Genomic DNA, 27,874 nt, shown 5'->3' with positions numbered 1-27,874 from the left:
AGATTTTTCAACAACTATATAGAGTGACTTTTATAAACTATGTCCATTGTTATTTTACCTTCAGTTCAGGAGGGATCACTGCTTACATTTTGCTTCTATGATTAGTGTCTAATAATCAAGACCAAAAAGATATTCTCCTAGATAGATTTATACATACCCTTTCCCCTCCATACACACACATATACAGAATTGGGAGTTACTACTATTCTAGCATGAACTAAGGCCCCTCTATAAATTTCAAATTTATTTTGCAGAAGCAGTGTCCAAAAAATAAATAAATAAGTACCAACTTAATAATTTCTTTCCCCATTGGAAGTTGCTTATAAGTTAATTCAACTGATATCTAAAATTTCATATGAATTCTTTTTAATTCAGAGTCAAGGAGTAGCTGGTAGCCATTGTTCTAACTTTAAATATGTTATGTTAAATGCATATTTTAAAGCCAGTTTTACTACAGGAAAGTCACCAAGTCAATTTTAAATAAATTTGATTATGTTTTATCTCTAGGAAAGCATCTGTCGGTTTTCTAGGAAAATGAATCAACTAGTCATTTTTTTCTACTTGGCCAGAAATGCTACTTCTATATAAATTCATGGAATAAGTACTTACATACAAGGCTGAAGATAGCTTTAAAAAACCAAATCTTAAAATAAAACTGGAAAACAGATTCACTATGAACATTATTTTTAGCATCCCTCTTACAGTACAATATCAAACTAAGCTTTAAATATGGCCTTACAAAAGGGGTTGCTGCCAGGCTCTATTCTTCTCTTTTGATGTGAGCTATAAAGCATTTGAACATAAAATGTAAATGAGAATGCACAGCCAAATAAATAGCTCATTTTAAGGTACTACATAGCATATCAGCTTTGGAAGAGAGGTTTGATGAGGGATGCCCAGGCATTATAAGGTACTCTTTATGTTCAGCTGCCTCTCTCTTCCTCTGGTCCTTTAACTGATAGATCCCTATACTGAGAACAGATATCTGAAGAACTGTACCCATGATCATCATTTGATTCATTGATGCTACTACAAATAAGTAGGGATGGTTTGGAGACTAGAGGCTGGTAAACTGTTTTTTCTCATTAATTTTTTCTTATACCTTTGTTCTCAGCATTCGGTATCGCTAAAAATCTACAAACTGTGACTGGTAAATCCTAATCAGAGGAACACAAAATGAGGCTTAAATTCAGATCAGGATGTACTACAACACACCCAGACATCCACACATGCACAGTGGCTGCACCAAATATAGTAAATAATAATGTTAAAAAGAAAGACATTAAACCCAAATGTTTCACCTCCTGCAACTATCCCTGGTAAATATTCAGTCAGTCTCTGCAATATATTTCCAGTAAGAATAGTTTTAAAGAGGCTTTTCACCTTCCCTAATCAGCGACCTTATCCTCAACTATTTTCTGGAAAGAGCTTCAACTCTAAAAAACAAACAAGAGTCCTTTCTCCTATCTTTAACTTGTTTTTATTGGTTTATTTGCCCTAACCTTCTTATAAACCACAGCTAATTCCCAGTTTTAGCCTCCCTGACACTAACCTAACTAAACTTTGATATGAATTCTTTTCCAGCCATAGCCAAGGAGTAGCTAGTAGCCACTCTTCTAACTTTGAAATATGTTCTATTAGATGCATATTTTAAAGCCGATTGTACTATATGGGAAAGTCACCAACTCCATTTTAAATAAATGCTATTCTTGTATTTTTCCTTAGTTACATGCTCCTTCCTTGATATTTTGTATATTTCCTGCGACTTTTGTGCTCAGAAAGTTGTCTATATCAATGGCCTTGTTAGATAAAATACCTTGCCCGTAAACCTTTCTCTACTGTTTAGATGATTCATGACTAAATCATCAGAATTTCATTTTTTCATTATCAACCATCTTTATAGGTCACAGTTTCTTTAAAATATCTAATTTTTCTGTTCTTAAAATCTACTTTTTCTTTTCTTTTCTTTCTTTTTCTTTTTTTTTTTTTTTTTTTTTGAGAATTAGCTCAGGCGAGGGGTGGGGGAAGGGCAGAGCGAGAGGGAGAAAAAGAATCCTAAGCAGGATCCACGCCCAGCGCCCAGCATGGAGCCCCAGGTGGGGCTTGATCTCACGACCCTGAGATCATGACCTGAGTGGAAATCAAGATTTGGATGTTTAACCGACTGAGCCACCCAGGCACCCCAAAATCTCCTTTTGAAAAGTGATATGCAGTACCACCTTGCCTTGACATTATAAACTCTAATAAGGTCAACGTTCCCAGAATTCCTTTTAAGGACATACCACCAATATATTCTTTGTTAGTCATTAAAAGATACAGAACATTATAATTTTCTCCACTGCCTTGGTCCACCTTCAAAGGGATGACACTCTTGGCAAGACAAAAGGAAAATGGAACAGATGCTCTGGATTAGTGCTAACTCACATCTATATAGCACTATTTTCAAAATATTTTCACATGCATTGTCACATTTAATCCTCACAATAAACTTAGAAGTTTGGAAAGACAGGTGTTATTGCCTGAAGGCTAAAAACAGCTAAATTATTTACTTAAGGCCACAAGGCCAAACAAGTGGAAACTGACACCTATTTCGGGGTCCTTTCCATTATAATGCCTTCCTCTTCTTTTAGCAGAATCAGAGTTCCAGCCAACAATAAGATGCTAGAAGTTCCCCATACCTATTATTTCTTGCATCTATGCCAGTATTATCATCTATATTAAGAACTCTTAATTGTGTGAGTTTTTTTAAGATTTTATTTTTAAGCAATCTCTCCACCCAACGTGGGGCTCAAACTCACAACCCCGAGATCAAGAGTCACATGTTCTACCCACTGAGCCAGCCAGGTGCCCCAAAACCCTTAATTGTTTCTAATACCTACAGCATTTGTTCTCTGGGGAAGTGATGTTATTTCCCATGCACTAAGAAAAATGAATTTCATATGACCTTGGTTTTATTCCCAGCTCCACTATCTTTTCACTGTATAACCCCGGGAACTGGCTTCAAAACTTTATTGCAAATAAAACATTATGATTTCTTCACACTTCACAAGCAAATGTTTTTCCTAATCATAAAGAAAAAAAAAATCCCCCTACATTCTTAGCATATAATGATAATAACCAGCTGATTTCTAACTATAGGACATACAATAAGAAAAAAAATGAATACTAAAGGAAAAGAAAAGAAAAGGAAAGGAGAAGATAACCAAGAATTTCTTGACCACATGGGTATTAAAATATAAGACAGATCACAGAGAGCATAATAGAATCACAGCCCTTTTTAAAATTAATCAGATTGTAAGGATTAGTTTATATATATATTCTAAAGGTTCCACTTGCTTCAATTGGGAAGAAAAGACAATGGGAAAAAGCTACATTAGCAGGACACACCTTAAAATAACTTAATAATTTGGTTATAATATATTAACATTAAATGAATAAATCTCAAATCTTTTCAAATATTGATAAGATATTTACACATTTATACATATGTAGTTTGCATAAATGTGTTTATAAATTATCAAAGAAATGTTAAAAGTAGAAATTTTGTGAAAGAATCACCTATTTAACCAAGTAAATAAAGCACAACAAAAATAAATATGAGAGTTACCTTTTTTATGGGTCCCACAATTCATTGGGAAAAGATCATTAAGAATGGAATGATTGGTACAGCATAGGGACTATAGTTGATGGTACTGTAATAGCATTGCATGGTGACAGGTAGTAGCTGGTTAGGAGAACAAAGGCAAAAGAAATGTAGATAAAATTAAATTTCCTTACACCTTGCAGCGCATTGACAAGTACTTGAGACCGACAGAGTGACATTCTTCAAGGAACTCACAACTGCCTTAATGTTAATGTTTTGCTAGAGGCAAAAAGCAACCTTCCCTCCAGTTGATCCCAGGATGCTGCAAGTCTTCTTCCACACATGAAAATCCTTTTGAATACTTCCTTTATCTCTGCCCCTCCCAACTTAAAGGCATACAATCAATTGCTCCTCACAATCCCAGAGTAGCTCTTTCTGCCCAAGGGTCCTGTCCCCATACTTTAATAAAAAACACCTTTTTACCCAGAAAACGTCTCAAGAATTCTTTCTGGACCGTTCACTCCCAGGCCACATCACATCAATAGCTACACTTGTGAGCACAACTTAACATAGAGAGCTGTGCAGTCACTATGTTTTATAACTAAAACTAATGTAACACTGTATGTCAACTACGCCAAAAAAAGAAGAGAAAGAATGAACAATTTTGCTACTCTGATACACTCTGGCAATAATAAGGTAAATCAAAGAACTTACTTTAAAAAAAAGACTAAGAATTGGCTTTATAGTTAATGCAACCATGAAGACTATAGAAAACCTTTTAAATATCAGACATAAAATTTTAAAAGATTCTGCCTCCAGAATGTATACCTTGTATAAGAGTTTATTTATTTGACAGAGAGAGAGAGAGGGAGAGGGAGAAGCAGACTCCCCACTGTGCAAGGAGCCTCATGTAGGACTCCAGCCCAGATTTTTTGTTTTGTTGGTTTGTTTTTAAGAATTTCCTTATTTACTCAGAATGTATACCTTGTATAAACAGAGAAGAGACACTCTGTATTTAGAAAATGGTCACTAGCTCAGGGCGATTATGGCCTTTGGGTTCTGATTCCAGTGTAACCTTGGGCAAGAGAACTTTCACCTGAATAACATTTTTTTAAAGATTTATTTTACTTACTTACTTACTTATTTGTTTATTTGTGAGAGAGAGCAAGCAAGTGAAGGACAGAGAGAGCACAACAGCAGGGTGAGGCGTGGAGGGAGAAGCAGACTCCCCGCTGAGCGGGGAGCCCGAGGTGGGGCTCTATCCTAGGACTCTGGGATCATGACCTGAGCCGAAGGCAGACGCTTAACTGACTGAGCCACCCAGCATCCCCATACAACATTTTTTAAATGAGGGTGTAGGATTAGATAACTTCTAAAGTCCTAATATCTCTAGAATTTTGTGATTCTAGGAATAACTGCGTAAATCTACTAGCCTGAATATAATCAATTTTAGATCTCCAGTAGGAAATAGGAAGTTCCTTGTCCACAGGCCAGAGGTAATTGGGTTTTCTCTCACAGCAATAACATCTCCTGTAATTCAATAGCCTGATAAATCTACCTTCTCCTGCTTTTGATGATAATGTGTTATTATCCAATCACATCACATTAAAATATAATTCTACTATAACCAATGGGAAATAACTTTCTAGTAAGAAGACATGTAATGAGTTTCAAACATTAAACCAGAAAAGATGATAACAGAATTGCAAAAACAATTCAGATTTAAGACAGCTATGCGAATCTGAAGAAATATTTAGTGTAGTCATTAATCAAATGGCTTGTAAATGAAATTACTAGACACATGCTCATCACTGATGATTTCTTAACTTAATCCTCACATTATAAGACTAAAACTTTTATGTTTTCCCTTTCTTATTTTAAATTCAAGCCATAGACAGAACACAATAAGCTTTGATTCTAACTTCTTCTGTTAAGGACTCCCATATCATTCCAAAATTCCTAAAGGCATAATGTAAATAACAAAAGCAAAGGTAATTTTCCATGTAACAAGTTACTGACCAATGGGATTCTTTAAAGAAGGGGGAGGCAGGCAGAAGAAGGGAGGAGAAAAAAGAAAGCATCGCTGAAATTCATTCCAGCCACAGTACCACAAGTCCCCCCAGTCGTTTGTTATACAAGCATACCTTGTTTTACTGCACCTCACTTTGTTGCACTTTACAGATACTGCATTTTTTACATATGGAATGTTTGTGGCAACCTTGTGTCAAGGAAGTCTATCAGAGTCATTTTTCCAAAATCATTTGCTTATTTCATGTCTCTATGTCACATTTTGCTAATTCTCAAAATATTTCAAACTTTTTCATTGTTATTATATTTGTTACAGTGATCTGTGATCAGTGATCTTTGATGGTACTATTGTAACTGTTTTGGGGCACTAAAAACTGCACCCATATAAGAACACAGCAAACTTAATCCACAAATGTTGTATGCCTTCTGACTGCTCCATTGACTGACTGTTCCTTGTCATTTTCCCTCTCCTCTGGCCTCCCTAATCCCTAAGACAAAACAATACTGAAATTAGGTCAACTAATAACCCAACAATGGTCTCTCAGTGTTCAAGTCAAAGAAAGAGCTGCACATTGTTCAGTTTAAATCAAAAGCTAGAAATGATTAAGCTCAGTGAGGAAGGCATGCCGAAAGCTGAGATAGCCAAAAGCTAGGCCTCTTGTCCCAGACAGCCAAGTTGTGAATGCAAAGAAAAAAATCTTGAAGTAAATTTAAAGTGCATATCTGAATACATAAATGATAAGAAAGTGAAACAGCTTGGGGCACCTGGGTGGCTCAGTTGGTTAAGCGTCCAACTCTTGGTTCTGGCTCAGGTCATGATCTCGAGATCCTGGGAACAAGCCCCACAGTGGGCTCCACGCTCAGCAGGGAGTCTGCTTGTCTCCCTCTCCCTCTGCCCCCTCCTTATGGTATGTGCACAACTGCATGGGCTCTCCCTCTCTCTAAAATAGATAAATAAATATTTTTTAAAAAGAAAAGAATGTGAAACAGCTTTATTGCTGATATGAAGAAAGTTTTACTCGTCTGGATAGAAGACCAAACTATCCGTAACATTCTCTTAAGAGAATGCATTAGGCCAAAGCCTAATCCAGAGCAAGGCCCTAATTCTCTTCAGTTCTGTGAAGGCTCAGAGAGGTGAGGAAGCTGCACAAGAAAAGTCTGAAGCCAGCAGAGGTTGGTTCATGAGGTGTAAGGAAAGAAGCCGTCTCCACACCATACAAGTGCAAGGTGAAGCAGCAAGTGCTGGTGTAGAAGCTGCAGCAAGTTCTCCAGCAGATCTAGCTACGACAATTATGAAGGTGGTTATGATGAGGAAGCAGAAGGCTAGCTGAAGACAAAGCAGAAACTGACACCCACCCACCCACCCCACCCCCCCACCCCACCCCACCCCACCCCAGCCTCACTCCTGGGCAGGATATGTATGACATTCTTCCAAGCTCCCAACTATCTTAATGTTAATGCTTTACCTGAGGGGAAAACAACCTTAACTTGACTATGGCAAGGCCTCCAGAATCTTGTAGGTCCTCTTTAGCATATGAAAGTTCTTTTGAAAACCTCCCTTTTTCCTTACCTCCCCCAGCCCCATAGTATATAATCAATTGCTCCTCACAACCCCAGTGCAGCTCTTTCTGCTCACAGGTCCTATTTCCGTGCTTTAATAAATTTGCACCAAAGACATCTCAAGAATTCTTTCTAGGACTTCGGCTCCGGACCACACCCCACCAAATCTCACCTCTATTCCAAAACTACGTATCATTTACACTAAACAACAGATTTTCAGTGTAAATGAAACAGTCTCCTGGAATATGCCATCTAGGACTTTCATAATTAGAGAAGTCATTATCTGGCTTCAAAGCTTCAAAGGACACACTGACTCTCTTATTAGGGGCTAATGCAGCTGGTGACATTAAGTTGAAGCCAATGCTCAGGTACCATTCTGAAAATCCTAAGGCCCTTAAGAATCATGCTAAATCTACTCTGCCTGTGCTCTAGAAATGGAACAACAAAGCCTATATAACAGTACATCATCTGTTTACAACATGGTTTACTGAATATTGTTAAGGCCTATTGAGACCTATTTTAAGCCCAGTTGAGACCTACTGCTCAGAAAAGATTCCTTTCAAAATATTACTGCTCATTGACAGTATAGCTGATCACCCAAGAGCTCTGATGGAGATGTAAGATGTGATTAATGCATCCATTCCGCAGGCCATAAATCAAGTAGTCATTTTAACTTTCAAGTCTCCTTATTTAAGAAATACATTTCATAGGGTTAGAGCTGCCATAGATAGTGATTCCTGTGATGGATCTAGGCAAAGTCAATCGAAAACTTTCTGGAAAAGATTCATCATTCCACATGCCATTAAGAACATTCATGATTCATAGGAAAAGTCAAAATAGCAACATGAATAGGAGTTTGGAAGAAATGGATTCCAACCCTCATGGATGACTTTGAGGGATTCAAGATTTCAGAGGCAGAAGTAACTGCAGATGTGGTGGAAAGAGCAAGAGGACTAGCATGACAAGCGGAGCCTGAAGATGGGACTAAAATGCTGGAATCTCATGATAAAACTTGAATGGATGAGAAGTTGCTTATTCCAGATAAGCAAAGAAAGTGGTTTCTTGAGATGGAATCTACTCCTGGTGAAGATGCTGTGAAGATTATTGAAATGACAACAAAGAATTTAGAACACCACCTAAACGTAACTGATAAAGCAGTGGCAGGGTTTGAAGGGATTGATTCCAATTATGAAAGAAGTTCTACTGTGGTGAAATGCTATGGAACAGCATCCCATGCTACAAACTGTCCTGAAATTTAGAGTCAATTGATGCAGGAAACTTCAGTGTTGTCTTATTTTAAGAAATTGCCACAGCCACCCCAGCCTTCAGCAACCACCGCTCTCATCAGTCCACAGAATCAACATCAAGGCAAGACCCTCTACCTTCAAAAAGATAACTTGCTGAAAGTTCAGATGATGGTTAGCATTTTTCAGCAATAAAATATTTTTAATCGAGGTATGTACATTTTTTAGACATAATGCTATTTCACAGTTAATAGACTACAGTATAGTGTGAACGTTACTTTTATATGCACCAGAAAACCAAAAACTTCATTTGACTCATGCTATTGTGATATTCACTTTATTGCAATGGTCTGGACCTGAAACCGCAATAACTCGGAGGTATGCCTGTATCTGCTTTGCCCCCAAGCTTTCTATCTCTTTAAACTATTTTAAATGCCTCACTATGCTGAACTTTTATGTTCCCCTCTAGCCAATACACATTAAATTGGTAAATATTAAAGTCCCGTGTAACATGGTACTCATTTTTTTTTCTTTTAAAGATTCTATTTTTAGGTAATCTCTACACCCAACATGGGGCTCAAACTCACAACCCTGAGATTAAGTCGCACATTCCACCGACTGAGCCAGCCAGTCACCCCGGTACTCACTTTATCACTATCCAGGAGGCTCTGTAGACTTAGCATTTAGACTATAAATAAGAGACTTTACATTTATAGAGGAAAAGTAGCTGAGCAACTTGACACGCTTCCTAAAAGAGAGATTATAATCTCACAAATTTACCATATATTAATAGGAACCAACATTTCAGTTCATAATCTCACAAAAGAAGCACCACATTCATCTACTGCCATAAAATACAATAAGTAAGTTAAACAGCTATTTCATAGTTTTTTAGTTCATTATATTCCTGAAGTCATTTGATTTAATCAAAACTCCCAGAATTCAGGTTAAGACGAGTCCAGCCCCTGGAAGAGTCCCACAACTGTCAATAGCCTTTTCAGATCCCTGGTTAGGCCGCCTCCCAACCTCTGCAGTCCAAGGCAAAGGGGACCCTAGCCTGGGGTCTATGTATGTTTCATCCCACTCCCAGTTCCATTCCACACCCTCAGGAACCTCCAAAGCAAGGTTACAGGTACCCCAACCCAAAGTCTAAGGTCCATCCACTCTAACCCTCACCGTGCAAATGCTACCCCTTGGCCATCTTTTGTACCTCGGAGGTAGACATTGGTGCAGTCTTCCTTTAGTTAAAAAAAAAAGAGAGAGAGAGAGAGAGAGAGAGACCTACACAGGTCCTGAAAGCAACTTAAGGCTATTTAGGTAGAGAATTTTGGAGTCCATTTTCCTTGGAAGAGGATTTAGAGGAAGGTAGAGTGTAATCTCTAGGTGGGACATCTCTGGCCCACTGGCACGTCCTTGACGCCTCCAACTCCTAGTCGGCCAGCAGCAGAGTCCCCTAAAGTTCAGCATCCCAGAGCACTGCCTTAATGCTCTCTCTGTACCCCAAAGATTACTCAAGTTTGGGGGCACACTAACGGATTCAGATAACTGTACACACCAGTTTAGCATTTCCCAAGCACCTACCTTATGCCAAACTCATCGTATAAGCTAAGAATAGAAAGATGGGTACAATGTAATCCTGACATCAAGGAAATTGTAGTGGGTTGACTACAGGAATGGCCTCATTTGTTCACACATCCTCTATCCATGCCCTTGTATAGTGCTCTCCCACACTGACCCTGGGGTTGGCCAATGGACTTGTTTTAGACAATGAGTGGCAATTGTATCAGAAGCAGAAATTTCAAAAGTTTCCGCACATTAAGGTTTTGCCCTCTAGATGCTCTTGGGTACCCTGCAGCCATCATGTCAACAAGTTCACCAGCCCGTTGAAGAATGAGAAACCACAAGAGAATAACTGAGGTGTCCCAATCATCAATCAGCCAGCCTCTTCTGACCCAGCAGCTGTCCATATAAGTGAGTCCCAGAAAAAATCAGCTGAGCTCTGCTGAGCACTGCCAAACTGCTGATTCCACAAAATCATGAGCTACATAAATGGCTGCTACTCTAAGCCACCAAGATTTGATGTGATTTGTTGCAGTGCAAAGTCTAACTGATAGAAAACTGAAAGCCTTGTAGGGAAGCCAGAATTGTATGCAAGAGAACACAGTACAACATGAGGGCTGCAATATGGACCTACGGATTCGATTTCTGGATGAGTCAGAAGAACAGGTGATTAACCAGGCAGGGTCCAGCGTGGAGGATTACAAGGCACTGTTAGGAAAAGAATCACAGAGAAGACGATGCATATTTTTTTCCTTTATTCTGAGGAAAAGAGCCACTTCAGAAGGTGATAAGACTTAACCAACCTCTGCTTCTTCCATCATTAAAACAAATCCCCCAGAGGCAACACCAGAACCAACTCACAACTGACGGGCTACTGTTTCCACTGGGAAACCACAGAGTATTCTTCCAACCAGAAACTCTCTCTCTCTCAGACCCCAAGGAGTTTCACTGAGCCTGAAACCAGCTTCTCTGAGAAAATACCAAATGGCAGATGATGCCAGTGCTTTGGAAGGGCTCAGGGGCCCCGGAATGGAAGGCCACAGCAGCAGCATATGGGGCCAGAGCTGCAGCTATGGTCAGGGCAGGGTGGAGGCCACAGAGCTTGTGGAGCTCACGGAGGCAAGGCCAAGGACTAAGAGCAGATCCTTTCACCAAGCCAGGCCACCTGGTTAAGGATGTAAAGATCAAGTCCCTGGAGGAGATCTATCTCTTCTCCCTGCCCATCAGGGAATCTGAGATCACTGACTCTTTCCTGGGGGCATCCCTCAAGCATGAGGTTTTGAAGATTATGCCTGTGCAAAAGCAGACCCGTGCTGCCCAGCAAACCAGGTTCAAGACGTTTGTTGCCACCGGAGGGTACAGTGGACATGTCAGTCTGGGTGTTAAGTGCTCCAAGGAGATAGCCACTGCCATCCTTGGAGCCATCATCCTGGCCAAGCTTTCCATCATCCCCATGTGGCAAGGTTACTGGAGGAGCAAGATCAGCAAGCCCCACACTGTCCCAGGCAAGGAGACCAGCCGCTGTGGCTCTGCGCAGCTGCACCTCATTGCCACCCCCAGAGGCATGGTCTCAGCCCTTGTACCCAAGAAGCTCCTGATGACAATCCGTATTGACGACTGCTACATCTCAGCCAGGAGCTACACTGCCACCCAGGGCAACCCTGCCAAGGCCGCTTTTGACACCATTTCTAAGACCTACAGCTGTCTCGCCCCTGACATCTGGAAAGAGACCGTGTTCACCAAGTCTCCCTCTCAGGGATTCACTGACCATATTGTAAAGACCCACACCAGGCTGCTGCTGTGGCCACCACATAGTTTTATACAAGAAAAATAAACTGAATTAAAGCTTGTTTAAGGGATGCCTGGGTGGCTCAGTCCGTTGAGCATCTGCCTTCAGCTCAGGTCATGATCCCAGGGTCCCGGAATCTAGTCCCACATCAGGCTCCTTGCTCAGCAGGGAGCCTGCTTTTCCCTCTGCGTGCTGCACTCACTCATTCTCTCTCTCTTTCTCTGGAAAATAAATAAAATCTTAAAAAAAAAAAAAAAAGACTGAAACCAGGCAAGACCTTGAAGATGTAGCCAAGTCGAACATCTGTTTAACTCAGCTGTATTCAACGCCCTGTGATCTCCCAGAAGTCAGGCTGAGAAAATGACAATGCACTGTCACTGCAGATGGTATGACAAGCACTCTGAGCAAATACATTGGCACATCAAGAGAAAGCAAATCCTTACCTGGAAAGAGGCCCCAAAACTCAAGACTGGAATGTCCTGAGCTTCTGAAACAATTTAAATGCCCGACAATAAGAGAGTATTTAAATATATGTTAGTGTAATTGTAACAAGGACTATAAGGAAGGTACTAAAAATATGCTTTCAAAGAGCCTTCAATGACATGGGTAATTCTCATAAAATCAGATACAAAAACTGCATATACAGAAGGATCCCAATTATGTAGAAAAATAAATTCATAGGGGGGAAAAGAAAGTTTGCCTAAATGTCAATAGCATTGACATTTGGGTACCAGGATCATAGATGAATGTTTTCTTTCTTATATATTTCCACGTTTTTGAAACTAAATTATAAAGATACATGCTTAAAAAATTGAAGCATACAACTCAAAATTAATAGTCTATAAAACAACTGGCCTATATTCTTCAAAAATATCAATGTCATGAAAGAAGAGAAAAGGTTAGGAAATTGTTTTATTTTTTTATTATTTTTTTAAAACTTTATTTAAGTAATCTCTACACCCCACAAGGGGCTCAAATTCATGACCCCAAGGATCAAGAGTTGCACACTCCTCTGACTGAGCCAGCCAGATGCCACTAGGAAATTACTTTAGATTAAAGAAAATTAGAAACATGGCCCTATGGCGCCACTTTTGGCTCGGCCAGGCCCTCTGTCTAAGGTCTCCTATTATCTCATCTGAAATTTCCCAGTCCTATAAATTTTCCCATGTGTATAACTGTCAAGTGCACCCCTTAGCCCTTCTGCCTAGTTCTACATGAAAAGGCAAAACTGGACAAGAGAATTTTCATATTAAGTAGCATGGCCCATACATTGTCCACTTCCTCAAATTTTAAGATCCTGAAAGAAACAGCTATATCTGGGGCACCTGGATGGCTCAGTCAGTTAAGCGTCTGCCTTCAGCTCACGTCACGATCTCAGGGTGCTGGGATCAAGCCCCACATCGGACTCCTGGCTAAGTGGGGAGTCTGCTTCTCCCTCTCCCTCAGCCTCTCCCCCTGCTTGTGCCCTCTCTGTCTCTCTCTCAAATGAATAAATAAAATCTTTTTTTTAATTAAAAAAAAAGAAATGGCTATATCTGAAGTATATATTCTAAATTACACTTGATGTATATTCAATATCATGATCACAAAATTAAAGAAGTTTACATCTTGGAAAATCCACATCATTAAGAATGAATTTCACCTTACATATGAATAATAGTTTGTGGTAAAAGTGATACATCAATAGACTAAACAAATGTTTTATACGGAACTGATTGTAAAACTAAATAAATTAGTGTATCATGAACGTAACTTTATTATTACACAATTACTAAGAAAAGTCACAGGACAGTATTACAATTGCTCTTAATAAAATAATTTCAATAAATATTATTATACTTTGAAATTTGGGCAAGTTCCAACAAAATTAATTTTACTCACAACCAAATATTACTTCCCAATAAATTATCCACAAAATAATTCAAGATACCTAGTCAAATTTAGCAGAGAAAAAAAAAGACATAATGTTTTTACTTTACCATTTATTCTGCCTGTGTATTTTGGTTTTTTTTTTTTTTTAAAGATTTTATTTATTTATTTGACAGGATAGAGATAGCCAGCGAGAGAGGGAACACAAGCAGGGGGAGTGGGAGAGGAAGAAGCAGGCTCATAGCGGAAGAGCCTGATGTGGGGCTCGATCCCATAACGCCAGGATCACGCCCTGAGCCGAAGGCAGACGCTTAACCGCTGTGCCACCCAGGCGCCCCCTGCCTGTGTATTTTGAATAGAACACCTAGTTGATAATTCATAGAAGAAGTTTTTGGTAATCATTTTCTTATAATACAAGTGCTAACTGGATAAAAAATTTTTAAATGTAAATAAATTAAAAAATCAACTCCAATTCCATCACCCAACAATGCCTTAATATTTTATCTTCAACCTTTCCAGACAATTTTTACCCATATATTTTTCATAACATTGTCACACTCTACATAGTTTTAGAACTTCTTTGTCCATTTAACAGTATAATATTATTCTTTAGTAATAAATATACCTCTTTCACCATCAGGTTTATAGATTGCATATTAGTCTATATCAAGATATACCAAATGTTTGGCATTTAGTTTGTTTCCATTTGCTTCTAACATATACAAATTTATAAACCACTACCAACACTGTTAACTATTTTCATGAATAAGCTCTTTTTTTTTTCTAAGTTTTATTTATTTAAGTAATTTCTATATTCAACATGGGGCTTGAACTCACAACTCCAAGATCAAGAATTGCATGCTCTTTATACTGAGTCAGACAAGTGCTCCTCGTGGACAAGCCTTCTTAAAGGAAGAATGATCTCCTACAATCACAGAGTAGAAGCATCTGAACTAAATGCCCACTGGAGCTATCTCTTCCTACATCATTGAACAAGCATCTTCAACCAACTATACTACAGCTGGAGTAGGTCACACAATGAGGAGTTATTTTTCAGATTAAAAATTACAGCATATGGCATGGCAAAGCATTTTTTCTTCTGATTTGTGGTTTTTGTAAACAAGAAATCTTGTAAAAGTATAAGATTAACTCACTATATAACTGCTATTTAATAAATTGTGCTTATAGAGAGAAATATTATCCCATTCAAGACATGTGGTTATTAGACATTCAGCATATATTGCTAATGTCAACATTCTTGAATAAAGGCAAATTTTATGTCCTTAATTAATTCATTTTATATATGAATAAAAATCATGGAATGCTTAACTCACTCAACAGAACAGACCACAGAAAATTCTCCTGGGGATTCAAACCAAAAACCAAAAATCTAAAACACAACTAACCTAACCAAAGTATATATAGATCTAGGATCACAGAATATTAAATCTAAAAGGGGACTTAAAGGGGCACCTGAGTGGCTTAGTTGGTTAAGCATCCCAGCTCTTGATCTCAGCTCAGGTCAGGATCTCAGAGTGCTGAGATAAGCCGGGCATTAGGGCCTCCGAGCTGAGCATGGAGCCTGCTGAAGATGCTCTTTCCCTCTCCTCCCACTCTCTCTGCCCCTCCCCCTCTGCTAGAGCATACTCATACATGCTCTCTCTCTCTCTCAAATTAATAAATTAGGGCTTAAAGATTATTTGATCCCCCCCTTCATCTTGAAATAGGAAACTAAACATAAAAAAGGTCTAATGGCCACAGTCATGGTTAGATAATTTATTCAACAAATATTTATTTAAAAAATCTGCTAGGTGCCGGGTCCCATGCTCAGCTGTGCACATACAAAGTTTAGCAGGACAGATAGTATCTCCCAACCGCACAGAGCATACAGGCATCATGCTAACAGGCAATCTCCTACTGAATTTTATGGCTGGATCTTCTGATTGCTATTTCAATGCAGTTTCCCCTTGCATTCATTTGTCCCAATATTCAGCACCCACTACATGCCAGGCTATTGTAGGTTCTGGGGGCAGTGAACATGGCAAAGCACTTATCCTCATGCAGCTTGCATTCTAATGAGGTAAAGAGACGATACATAAACAAAAATAAATAAGATCATGATAAGTGCTATGAGAATACTGAAGAATGATTAACAAATGTTAAAGATGATCAACAAAGCAGAGGGTCCCAGGGAAGAGGGGATGCCTTTAGCAAAGGCAATCAGAGAAGTTCCCTCTAATTCCAGAGATGAAAGTAATACAGTAGTTACATTTATAGCAATCAAGTCTACAAATCTTTTTCTTCATTTATAAATAAGATATTCAACAGATGGCCTTAGAAGTCAGGACATTTAACAGTAAGGCCTGTTCATTTCAAATGTTTCATTTTATCAGTTTATTCTGCCTTTCTGACTTTGGGCTAGGCCAGTTGTCCTGACAGTGTGCACCATGGAAAGGAAAATTTACTTCATAGAATATTCAAGAGTATGCTATTTAACCTTTACAGACTCTTTATTGTTTACTCAACCAGTGCTGTTTATGCTCCATTTGCTCTACTTAATGCCCTCTATGCCAAAAAAATAATCTCAATTAAATGCACTAGCATAATTACCAGTGGGAAAAGTTTTAATTTCAAAAGATAGCCAAGTTCTAATGAGAAGACATATGGGATTTAAACCATAAATACACAGATACCTGAATTATTCCAGCTGGCACATCTGACCATGTAATTAATGATTACTAGGTGTTCTTCTGCAGACTTAGATAATAAAGACAAAAACAAAAAAAAGATCTATTTTAAAAATCTACATGGAGACCTAAATGCAACATACATGGTCTATACCTGAAAACTGTTTCCTTCATTTAATCAGTCGAATTCTAAATTTAAGATTATTTTCTAGCAATCATAGGGAATAACAAAAGAGCATTTGTAGTTCGACCCAACAATTGCCCTACTAGGTATTCACCCCAAAGATACAAATGTAGTGATCCGAAATGGCACCTACACCCCAATGTTTATAGCAGCCCAATGTCCACAACAGCCAAACTATGGAAAGAGCCTAGATGTCCATCAACAGATGAACGAATAAAGAAGATGTGGTTTATATATACAATGAAATATTACTCAGCCACCAAAAAAATGAAATCTTGCCCTTTGCAATGATGTGGATGGAACTGGACACTATTATGCTAAGTGAAATAAGTTAATCAGAGAAAGACAATTATCATGTGATCTCACTGATATTTGGAATTTAAGGAAAAAAACAGAGGACCATAGGGGAAGAGAAAAAAAAAAAAATAAGACAAAACCAGAGAGGGAGATAAACCATAAGACACTCTTGACCATAGGAAGCAAACTGAGGGTTGCTGGAGGGGAGCGGGTGGAGGGATGGGGTAACTAAGTGATGGACATTAAGGGGGGCATGTGATGTACTGAGCACTGGGTATTATATAAGACTGATGAATCATAGACCTGTACCTCTGAAACCAATAATACATTATATGTTAATTAACTGAATTTAAATTTTAAAAATGTTAAAAATAATAATAATTTTTAAAAGAGCATTTGTAGTAGATACAGCAACTGGCTAGCTCAAGTTTTGTTCTGGATCTCTTTATTTGCCTTCCTATACTGCAGAGGCTAGAATGCCAAAAAAACAAACAAAAAAACTTCATTTCCCAGACTCCCTCAGTAACTAGTATTCTCCATGCATTTTTAGTTTTCACCATTAGACATACTTCTGTAAGACCCGAATTCAGAGTCAAATTAAGTGGGAGAGAAGCAGTACTCAAGGTGTTGTTTTGCTGGTGTAGACCTAGCAGGCAACAGAAAGCTTTGAAGCTAACAGTGCTGACAACAGTCTGATCATGAGTCACAGCTAAGGCAGCATATTCCAGAACACAAGAGTTGCTTCAAGACTCCTGAAAGTGGCTACAGTGGTGAAAGCAGCAGTCCACATACAGATTTCCCGAGTCTCCAGCTTCCTAAACGTAACTACAGTAGTGGTTCCCTCGATGGCCAGTTCTGCCGTGTCATTCTGAAGCCATTCCTTGAGGATCAGCCTAGAGTCTAACCCTCCAGCCCTTTCAATGATTAGCAAGCACCTAATTCCTTAGGTTAAATTTTTTTTTTCTTAAAGAGTAGAGTGATTTCCATCATCTGCAACCACACCCTTGAGTGATACAGTAGTAAGACAATTACATAGAAACATAACCTGTCTGAACACTTCCATGTTTTCAAATATTCAAAGTAATCTAAAGGGGTCTAGACTCGCAATAGATAGCACTGATTGACGTACATCATATAATTCTTCATTTTTTCTGAGCAGTAACAAAGAGAAGCCTGAATTTTAAAAACACAGATACTCTGGGACACCTGGGTGGCTCAGTCATTGAGCAACCGACTCTTGATTTCTGTTCAGGTCATGATCTCAAGAGTTGTGAGATCAAGCCCCACATTGGGCTCTGAGCTCAGCGGAGAGTTCGCCTGGGATTCTCTCCCTTTCCCTCTGCCCCTCCCCCTGCTTGTGCACTCTCTCCCTCTTCCTCCTAAAATAAATAAATCTTTAAAAATAAATAAATTAAATAAATAAATAAAAACACAGCTACTCAACACATTGTCATTTTTCATTTGAACTCATTATGATTTCATAGTTGAAAACAATACCAAACAAAAAACATTCTCTTTCCAACCCTTGCTTCTTTGAACAACTAAGCCAATACCTTTCATATGGTGGATGGTGAATATATGTTAGCAACTGAGTATGGATGGAATGATATAGATGATTCAAACTAACGGATAAGCCAAAAGTACATTTGTTTTGATTTGGGGGCAACAGATTGAATTATGAAAATGTCATAGATAAATACAGTATCCTAAAATCCATTAACATTATTGTAAAACTACACACACTCTGACAGAAAATACAGGGGAGGCTCCATGTTAAAATTTTAGGAAATTTCTATAAAGGCTGGAATAGTATAATAATTTCCTAGAGTGATAAAGAATCCAATCAGATAGATAATTTCTTCAGTATATTTGTTTTTTCATATATTTATGGTATTTTTCCATTTAAAAAAAAAAGATTGAATTTAAAGGTCAGAAATCTATTCACTGAGGTAGATAGAACCTACATGATAAAAGTACCCAAGTACCTCTAGGACTCAAAAGAATACTCTTATTTCCTAAGGGTACTAATGACATACCTTTTCATGCAAAAATATGATGTAAAAGAAATAAAGTCATGCCACCTGACTTTCCCCTGGACGATCAATAATATGGCCTGGGTTCCCATCTATGCAGAAAAGTACTGTAATAATATATTTATCTGTCACTTAATACAAGTCTGTTCTCCAGTTCATGGGAAAAACAGAAGTGGTTCAGCAGATCCTTCTACCAGGAGCATGTCTACCACCGGAAAAAAGAAGCCCCAGATGCAAGCCTTTTTCATGAATAAATTCCCACAGTCCCATCAATTACAGATTCAAGTTCTTCCCAACTTCCAAAAAAAAAAAATTAAAGGAATTTAAAAATGTTTCCTGATTACTCAGTTTGTGAAAAATGTGTTACTAGTTACGGAAAGATACAACAGAAGAGAAAACGAGGTCCCTAGCCCCAAGGAAGTATGAGATTTTTTTCAATCTATGTAAAAAACAAAAACAAAAAATCATTTAAGCCTCTGGAAACTGTTAGTGATCCTTATTTGGGGGAGTTTTTTGACATCTTTTTTTTAGTACCTGCCCCTTCATTCTTCTCAATAATTCCATGTGGCATATGGAAAATTTTATTTTTTTTTAAGATTGTATTTACTTGTTTGAGAGAGAGAGCACAAGCCTGAGCAGGGGGAGGTGGATGGGCAGAGAGAGAGGGAGAAGCAGACTCCCCACTGAGCATGATGACGGAACAGAAGGCAAGCTGAGGACAAAGCAGAAATGGACACCCCACAAACCTCCCCACAACGGGATGTACGTGACATTCTTCAGGCACTCCTGGCTGACCTAAAGGAAAAAGAAATAGTTAACCTATAGAGACCACAACCCTGCAAGACTTGAGTCTCCCTCAGTGTACAAATGTCTTAGCAGTCTACAAGAACAAAGCATTTCTATCAATAACCTAGCTTCCGGAACAAAATGTAAATACAATTAAATGTCCTTATAATCTGCAGCCTCCAGGAAGATCCCAACTATCTTCATGTTAATGCCTTACTTGAGGGGTAAACAACCATAACTTGACAATGGCAAAGGCTCCAGTATCCTTTGAGTCTTCTTTAACCTGTGAAAGTACTTTCTCAACCTCCCTTTTCCCTTATCTCCCCCAACCCCATAGTATATAATCAGCCACCCCTCACAACCTGGGGCAGCAGCTCTTTCTGCCCACGGGTCCTGTCCCTCCCCCCTTTAATAAACCACCATTTTGCACCAAAAACATCTCAAGAATTCTTTCTTGGTCGTCGGCTCCAGACTCCACCCAGCTGAACCTCACCTATATTCCACAACCTCATCAAGCAGAGAGCCCGACACGATGCCAATGCCGGGTGAAGCCGACGCAGGGCTCGATCCCAGGACCCTGAGATCATGACCTGAGCCGAAGTCAGACGCCTACCCGACTAAGCTAGCCAGGCACCCCACAAATATTACTTTATTTTTAAATTCTGTTAGAACCTTATTAGCCAGCTAAAGATGGCATGATGTGTCACAATGACTACGTGGAGAATCACTGTCCCCAGTGCTATGGAAAAGCTAAATGAGTGAATGAAACAACGCAGTTTAGCAAGTGCAGATCCTCACTAGAACATCCACTCTCACGCCCCTTCATAATCAGACACCCCGCCTAAAATTTAACCATGATTCGAACCTTGCAGATATGAATGGAGCAATTCACTTCTTGTGAATTTGAATTCAGCAGTGCAGTAGCTAAAGGTCAAGAAATTGGGTTAATGAGAACATGCCACTGGGGTGGCGATGGAGCAAGGGGAGTGGAGAAAATCAAAGGCAGAGACTATTCTCCATTGCAAATGGAAAAGTCATGGAATAATGTCTTTAGGCAATATAATCCTGTTGGTGATTTTTTTAAGGAACTTGATTGTTTAGTTTATGGATTATCTGTGTTCTTCAGTGCTTCTTTTTGCTTTTAGTATCATCTCTTAACTATTTCACTGGTGATTAGCACCTCTACAGAGGATGTAAATGGAAAGGAGATTGAAGTGAAGGTAGCCCTTGAGTTTATATCTCACTACTAGGCAATAAGTTCAGGAAAAAAGATTTATTGCAAAGAAAAGACTAAGATGAGTGGAGTCTTCACCTTGGCTAAGTTCAACTTATAACAAGCAGATTTACAAAACACTTAAACAAAGGATTAATTATAATGCTTTGCTTTATAACAGTCTCTCTTTTTTAAAAATTATCCCACTTATTACTATGTTTAATAGACATAAAATTCTTGGGTTCAAAATAATGCTTTAGCTTACCAAAACGTGTTTTACATATGGTTTCAAGAATACACCTAAAGCAGGGGCACCTTGGTGGTTCAGTCAGTTAAGTGTCCCCCTTGATCTCAGCTCAGGTGTTGATCTCAAGATCATGAGTTCAAGCCCAACAGGAACCCACTTAAAAAAAAAAAAATACACCTAAAGAAAGTTTCCTTGCATTATGGAGGATGGTTGAGTGGCTAAAATTATAGTTGTTTTAATGCAGAAGTGAAACAAAGTTCTATGATTTAGGTTTTCAATATTGACTTTTTCCGATTTCATAGTAGACTCTTTGTATCATTAAAATCTATAAATGGAAAAAAATAATGTGGGTCCCCAGATGGAAAAAGAAAATCTTATTTTCCATAACCATAAAATAGAAAACAAGCGTTACACATGTTCAGATTCCTAATAAGCCAGAATTAGACGGATAGGGTGCCTGGGTGGCTCAGCTGGTTAAGCAACTGCCTTCGGCTCAGGTCGTGATCCTGGACTCTCAGTACCTGAGTCCCACATCGGGCTCCCTGCTTAGCAGGGAGTCTGCTTCTCCCTCTGATCCTCCTCCATCTTATGCTCTCTCTCCCTCTCTCTTTCTCTCTCTCTCAAATAAATAAATAAAATCTTTAAAAAATAAAAAGACTTAAACGGATACTTCAGTAACTCAGCTAAAAACCTGAAACAACATTAACCTTCCAAATGAAGTCCTTGAAAAGATAAAAGGAAAAGCCCAAACAGCAAAAATACTTCAATATAAAGCCACAAGTATTCCATTATTTGGAATTACCACTACGAAATCTTAATAATACTCCTTCATCCAGAAACATAGTACTTTAGTAACAACTGTGACACAAAGAAAGGTTTTGTGTTTTGTTTTGTTTTTCCCTCACTCTAGATTATAGTCAACAAATGCCATTTATTCAACAAAAATTTGATGTGCAACGTGTTTGCTATGAGAGTTACAAAGAGGATCTTGCTCCCAAGGATCTTAAGCCTGGGAGAAGAAAAAGCACAAAGGGTAATAACCACAAAGCCACACAGTTTGCATACAAACCCAAGAAAGGGCCCAGGGGCTAAATTCATCACAAAAGAAAAGAAGGGATGTGGCTGGGGTTATCAAGGAGGACTTCACACAAGCTGGCATTTGGACACCAAAAAAGAAATGGTTTGCCAGATTTAGATAAGGACTGATAAGAAGTAAAAGAAAGGAAGAAGGAAGGAAGGAAGGTAGGAAGGATAAGAGGCTAAGATAGGGCAAACTGTCCTTTTGGTTTTTTTTTTTTTTTTTTTGATTTAGAAAATTTCGAGCTTACATAAAAGTAGAGAGAGAGGTGTAATAAATCCACTCATACCTATATTCCACTGTAACAATTATCAACCCATAGGCAAGTTTGCTTCATCTCTCTTTTCACCCACTCCATGTCCCACTCTCCTACCACATTATTTTGAAGCAAATCCCAGATAGCACACTATTTTTATCAGTAAAGATTTAAGTATGTTCCTTTAAAGGTAAGGGCTCCTTTTTAGACTTACTGTGGTATTTATTTTTATATCAATTAACACACACTGTCCTAAGTGCTTTACAAATACCAACTCATTTTATTCTCAAAACAACCCTACAAAGTAGTTGTATTATCTTGTCATTTCACAGATGAGGAAACTAAAGACCAGAAGGTTAAGTAACTTGCCCAAAATTGCCTAGCCAGTAATAAGTGGCAAAACAGGATTTGAACCCAGGTGTTCAGGCTTAGCTCAATGGTCTTAAACACTGTACTACATTATACTGCCAGTAAATATTTGTTTTACTCCTTCAGAGTCCAAACATAACTTACTGAAGTGTCATTTTTCCAACCTATGTTTAAACTTGTCTTCGAAAAGAGACACTGTTAGTCCTTCAACCACAAAGGAAAGGTACAATTGCACACGTTCCAATGGAATAACTTTGACTTTTTTAGTAGCCTTCATACATGCAATTCACACAAAATAATCATGAACTCTAGAAGTTCTGAATAAGTGCAAGTACTCTGGGCTCACAAATCACACATGTGCATTCGACTAATGAACTACTCGAATGTCAGTATTTTGATGATAAAAACAGAGTCCTCACATTATTTTCAAAAATCCAATTTCAGGGTGCCTGGCTGGCTCGGTCAGAAGAGCATAACGTTCTTGATCTCGGGATCATGAGTCTGAGCCCCACATTGGATGTAGAGATTACTAAAATAAATAAACTTACGAAAGAAACACTCCAATTTCATCAACTAGAAACTGCATACCTTCTGCCTCTAACATCTAAACATAAGAACTATCATAGATACCACTGAAACACAGAATAATTTTGACCTGCACAAACACCACAATTATTTAAAGTAATCTTTAATTATGAAAATGACTTGTTTCCCTAATTTTCTCAAATAATTAAGAAATTAACCAAATTAATCACTAAAATATCTCACGTGGTTATATATAGATATCTATACATGATATATACATGTATCAATGGCATCCAATTTTAATATCTGAAACCTAGATATCTGAAATATACTCATGTTTGTATGTATGTGTATGGATTCGACATCCAACTTTAAAATATAGAAAAACTACCATCTCTGATTAGGAATTGAAAAAGCTGACTTTAAGGGCACCTGGGTGGCTCAGTCAGTTAAGTGTCTGTCTACAGCTTAGGTCATGATCCCAGAGTCCTGGGATAGAGCCCTGCTGACACTGGAGTCGGGCTCCCTGCTGAGCAGGGAGCCTCATTCTCCCTCCCCCTCTACTCCTACACCCCCCCCCGCCCCCATCGCTCTCTCTCTCTCTTCCAAATAAATAAATAAAATCCTTAAAAAAAAATCTGAGTTTACACAACAGTAAGTTTTCAAATGAGTTCCAGGAAAAAGAATTACCTACCATTTACTAAATAATGTAATGTACTTTAATAGATACTTCACCTGTGGCAAGAGTCCTTCTCACATACCTATCCTACAGCCAAGTTACACTCAGAAGGAAAATAGAAACGTTCTTATTTTTGAAAATACTCGTGGTAATAATGTCACATAATGAGAGACTCAACGTAAGTGTGTCTCTGGTTTGGATTAGAGCTACATCCATTAGGAAGTAAAGGAAATAGCTCCTAAGGAAAGATTTGATAATACTATTAGGAATGCTTATTTTATTGACATTGAAGGAAAAGATAAAAGAACATCATTTACTTACTTTCTAGAGGAAAGAAAAGAGAAGGTGTATATCTTTTCACATATTTTAAGCCTCACAGTTAAGAATATCAGGCATTGTCACAGCTTCCAAGAGCATACCAGCTGTTCTTCAGAACAAAGGGGGTACTGAAGACTTCCTTAAGAGATATCTGTTTCTCACCCCCAAAAGCCACCTGTCCTTTGAGACAAATTTCTCTCAATTTAAGTAATTTATCTTGTCAGTTGAAATGCCAACTTCTAACTAGGGAGGAGAGACACAATTAATGTTGTCATCTCCCAGTCTGTTCCTCTTCGCCCTGAACAGCCCTGACCCTCCTTGACCTGCTTTACCTTGTTTGGTCCAAAACCCTAATCATCCTGCACCCTACCATATAATTTCCTTATTTATTATGTCCCTTATTTATCAAACGCCCCAGTTAGAATACGAGTTCCTGGAGGACAAGAATCTTTGATTTATGGGCTTTACTCTCTGCTCTTAAAACAGTGCCTGACTCATAGTAGTTGTTCAATAAATATCTGTTGAATTTGGGGTTTTAAATAATCTTTTAAATATTAGAAATACTTTAGAGCAAACATTAATGAACATGGAACACCTACCACAGGTCAGACACCATGCTGGGCCCTTTACATGCATTTAAAAAGATCACAACAGCCCCGATAAATAGTATTTTATTAACGAGAAATGTGTCACTTACAAAGGTTAGGTAACTTCACAGCCCGTGAAGCTTATTCAAGATTTCTCCATCTTAATGTATGATTTGACTTGACTTTCTTTTTTACCTGACTTTTTAAAGAACTGACACCATTAGATCTTCAGATATCCAAACCTATCCAGTAACTACAATAATATGAGTTAACAAAGCAGATCAAGTGTCTTCACAAATTATGTCAAACACAAAATTCAGACCCTAAGAATAATTATGGAATGATTTTGCTCCTTCTTGCTATGATTATACTACTCCCTTGATCTTAATAATGGCAAAAGAATAATAATTTCCATAATATTTACAGTTCATAACATGCTTTTACAAATATTATCAAATTTGACATAAACTATAAAAAATCTATAATCTTCTTCAACTGATTCCAAAGAGAGAAAAAAACATCTTGTCCAAATTAGACCTGAATGAGACACAGATATTCAGAAAAAGACCTCCTGAATGGCAATTTCTATAATTTCCAGAGCAGATAATAGCTTTCCAAATTTTTTTCTTCCCTATCAAAAGGGACTAGGAGAAAAGCAACATGGTTTTACGAACTCAGAGCACAAATGGGCCTGGGCAGGATGCCAAAAGTGGAGGAAACTGTCCTCTTAGTCCCCATTACTCTTGACTTCACTTTTCCTAGGAAATGCTAATGGAAAATAAACAGAAACAATTCCCAACTAGGAATCATTCATTCCTAAAGTATTTTGACAATATGTAAGGTTCCATATTCACTGAGTGGTTACTCCATGCTCAGCACTATCGAGATCCAGTTAAGTCTAAGACATAGTTCCTATCCTCAAAAACTAGTTGGAAAAGCCAGATACAAAGATATAAAAGTAAACAATAGAAAAGTGATCTGCAAAAGTAAAAAAATCTAGAAACCAGGAGATAGCAAAGAAGCCTTATAATCTCAAGAAATACTTGGCATTCGGGGGGCCTGGCTGGCTCAGTCGGTGAAGCGTCTGCCTTCGGCTCAGGTCATGATCCCAGGGTCCTGGGATGGAGTCCCACATCAGGCTCCCTGCTCAACGAGAAGCCTGCTTCTCCCTCTCCTCCCTGCTTGTGCTCTCTGTCACTATCTCTGTCTCTCTCTCTCTCTCAAACAAATAAAAAAAATATTAAAAAAAAAAAAGAAATACTTAGCATTTGGTAATTCACTGCAAAGTCTGCACAATTATGACTTGAAAGTTCATTTCAAATTCAACTTTCTGTTACAAAGCAGTGCACTTTTATAATCCCATTAAAATTATACTTATTCTTGGGGCACCTAGGTGGCTCAGTCAGTTGAGCATCCAACTCTTGATTTCAGCTCAGGTCATGATCTTGAGGTCATGGGATTGAGTCCTGTGGCCTCCCCACTCAGTAGGGAGTCTGCTTAAGATATTCTCTCTCCCTCTCTCTCCCTCTCTCTCTCTCTCTCTCTCTCCTCTTCTCCCTCTCCCTTTGTCCCTCTCCCTACTTGTGCTTTCTCTTTCTCTCTCTCTCTCTCTCTCCATCTAAAATAAATATATAAATCTTTAAAAATATATACTTATTCTTTAAGACCTAACTCTAAAGTGACAATCTCTGTCATTTTCTCTGTCCTTCCCTCAATGCTCCCAGGTTTTGTCACCTCTCAAATTTTCTACACACCCTTTATTAGGGAATTTCACTTTTAAATGTTCTCTTTGGCAGGTAAAAACAGTCAAAAGAACCACCAAACATCTAAACAAAAAAAAAAAAAAAAGGAAATTGGGATATATAAATTACACAAGTCAATTACAGCAATAGAGCAGTGGTTATCAAGGGTTACTTAGAAATACGTGGGGGTGTTTCACAGTGATTGCAGAACCAGAAATGTTAAACATCCTGAATTCTTGGAAGAGTCTTCTACACTGAACAACTATCCTGCATCCTGCATAATTTTCCAATCTTTTGCTACACATTCATGTAGGTGAAATTATCTGAGCTGGAGCCTAATTCTGTTTTATATTTTAACAAGGATTTAGGCATACATTGAATATTCAGGGAATGAAACTACCATGTGAATTAAGAGAAGACTGTGCTTTGATTTGCTTGGAACTTCATGAAGAGTTGTTCAGCATTTTGGAAAACCAGGTCCCTGACAGCAATGTATCCAGCTGTTCTTGTAGCTCTAGACACGGACACAGAGTGGTGAGTACGTACATGGTTATGTATTGTGTCGCTCCATTTCTCAACAATGTATACTTGTTCCTCCCTGATCTCCTTCCACCCCAAATGGCCCTCTGCCCCATCGCTTCTGACAATGTCCAATGCAAATTTTTTACTTTTAGCATTTGAGGTCATTTAGAATCTTCCCTCCTTAGTGCATCCTCGAAACTGTGACTAAGCTATCCCCTATACATGCCAGCCTTTGCATGTTTTCAAGTGTTTATTCATGCCATCCCTCCTCCAGATACACCTTCTGCCTTTCTCTGTCTTCCCAAATCCCATCATCCTCCAGGGCTCACCTAAGTGATCCTTCTCTGATAAACTCTGCCTAGATATTATCTCTCAATATGGTCTATTTCCCCTTAAATTGCCCATTACAAGATAGGCTGTTTTGCTACCTGATTGTATTCAATTTAGCATTATATTTTATAGCCTTATTCTGTTTTCTCATTGTTTCATGACTTATCTTTCCCAAGGAGAATATAATTTTGAGTGCAGGAACCCTTCTATCTCTTTTTGATACATAATCTATTTTGCAAAGTGATTAGAATATAGTAAGTGTTCAACAGAAACCTATTAACTTGAAGATCAACTTCACTTTTTATCTCAGGGAATTGGGGTAAACCTTTTGCAGAACACTGAACAATGCATAAGAGACTTCAAAGGCTTACAAGTCCCAAATGAGTAA

The 27,874-nt window shown here is 38.3% G+C and overlaps 2 protein-coding genes across 9 annotated transcripts in view; one reads left to right on the top strand and one right to left on the bottom strand.

Annotated features, from left to right (window-relative positions):
• Positions 1-27,874, bottom strand: part of DNM3 (dynamin 3) — a 524,278-nt gene that overhangs the window by 469,668 nt on the left and 26,736 nt on the right. The gene's annotated exons all lie outside the window — the stretch shown is intronic.
• On the top strand, positions 8,943-12,722 carry LOC125283495 (40S ribosomal protein S2-like). Its single transcript, XM_048225448.1, has one exon. The coding sequence runs from the start codon at positions 10,967-10,969 to the stop codon at positions 11,807-11,809; it is 843 nt and encodes a 280-aa protein (XP_048081405.1). The 5' UTR covers positions 8,943-10,966; the 3' UTR covers positions 11,810-12,722.

This window comes from Ursus arctos, unplaced genomic scaffold (assembly GCF_023065955.2).
Source record: "Ursus arctos isolate Adak ecotype North America unplaced genomic scaffold, UrsArc2.0 scaffold_2, whole genome shotgun sequence".
NCBI lineage: Eukaryota > Metazoa > Chordata > Mammalia > Carnivora > Ursidae > Ursus > Ursus arctos.
Note: the sequence above shows the minus strand (reverse complement) of the source record. Positions and strands in the feature narration are given on the sequence as shown.

Bases quoted from the DNA above. Each gene is read 5' to 3' on its own strand.
- LOC125283495 (XM_048225448.1), top strand. From the start codon at position 10,967: ATGATGCCAGTGCTTTGGAAGGGCTCAGGGGCCCCGGAATGGAAGGCC.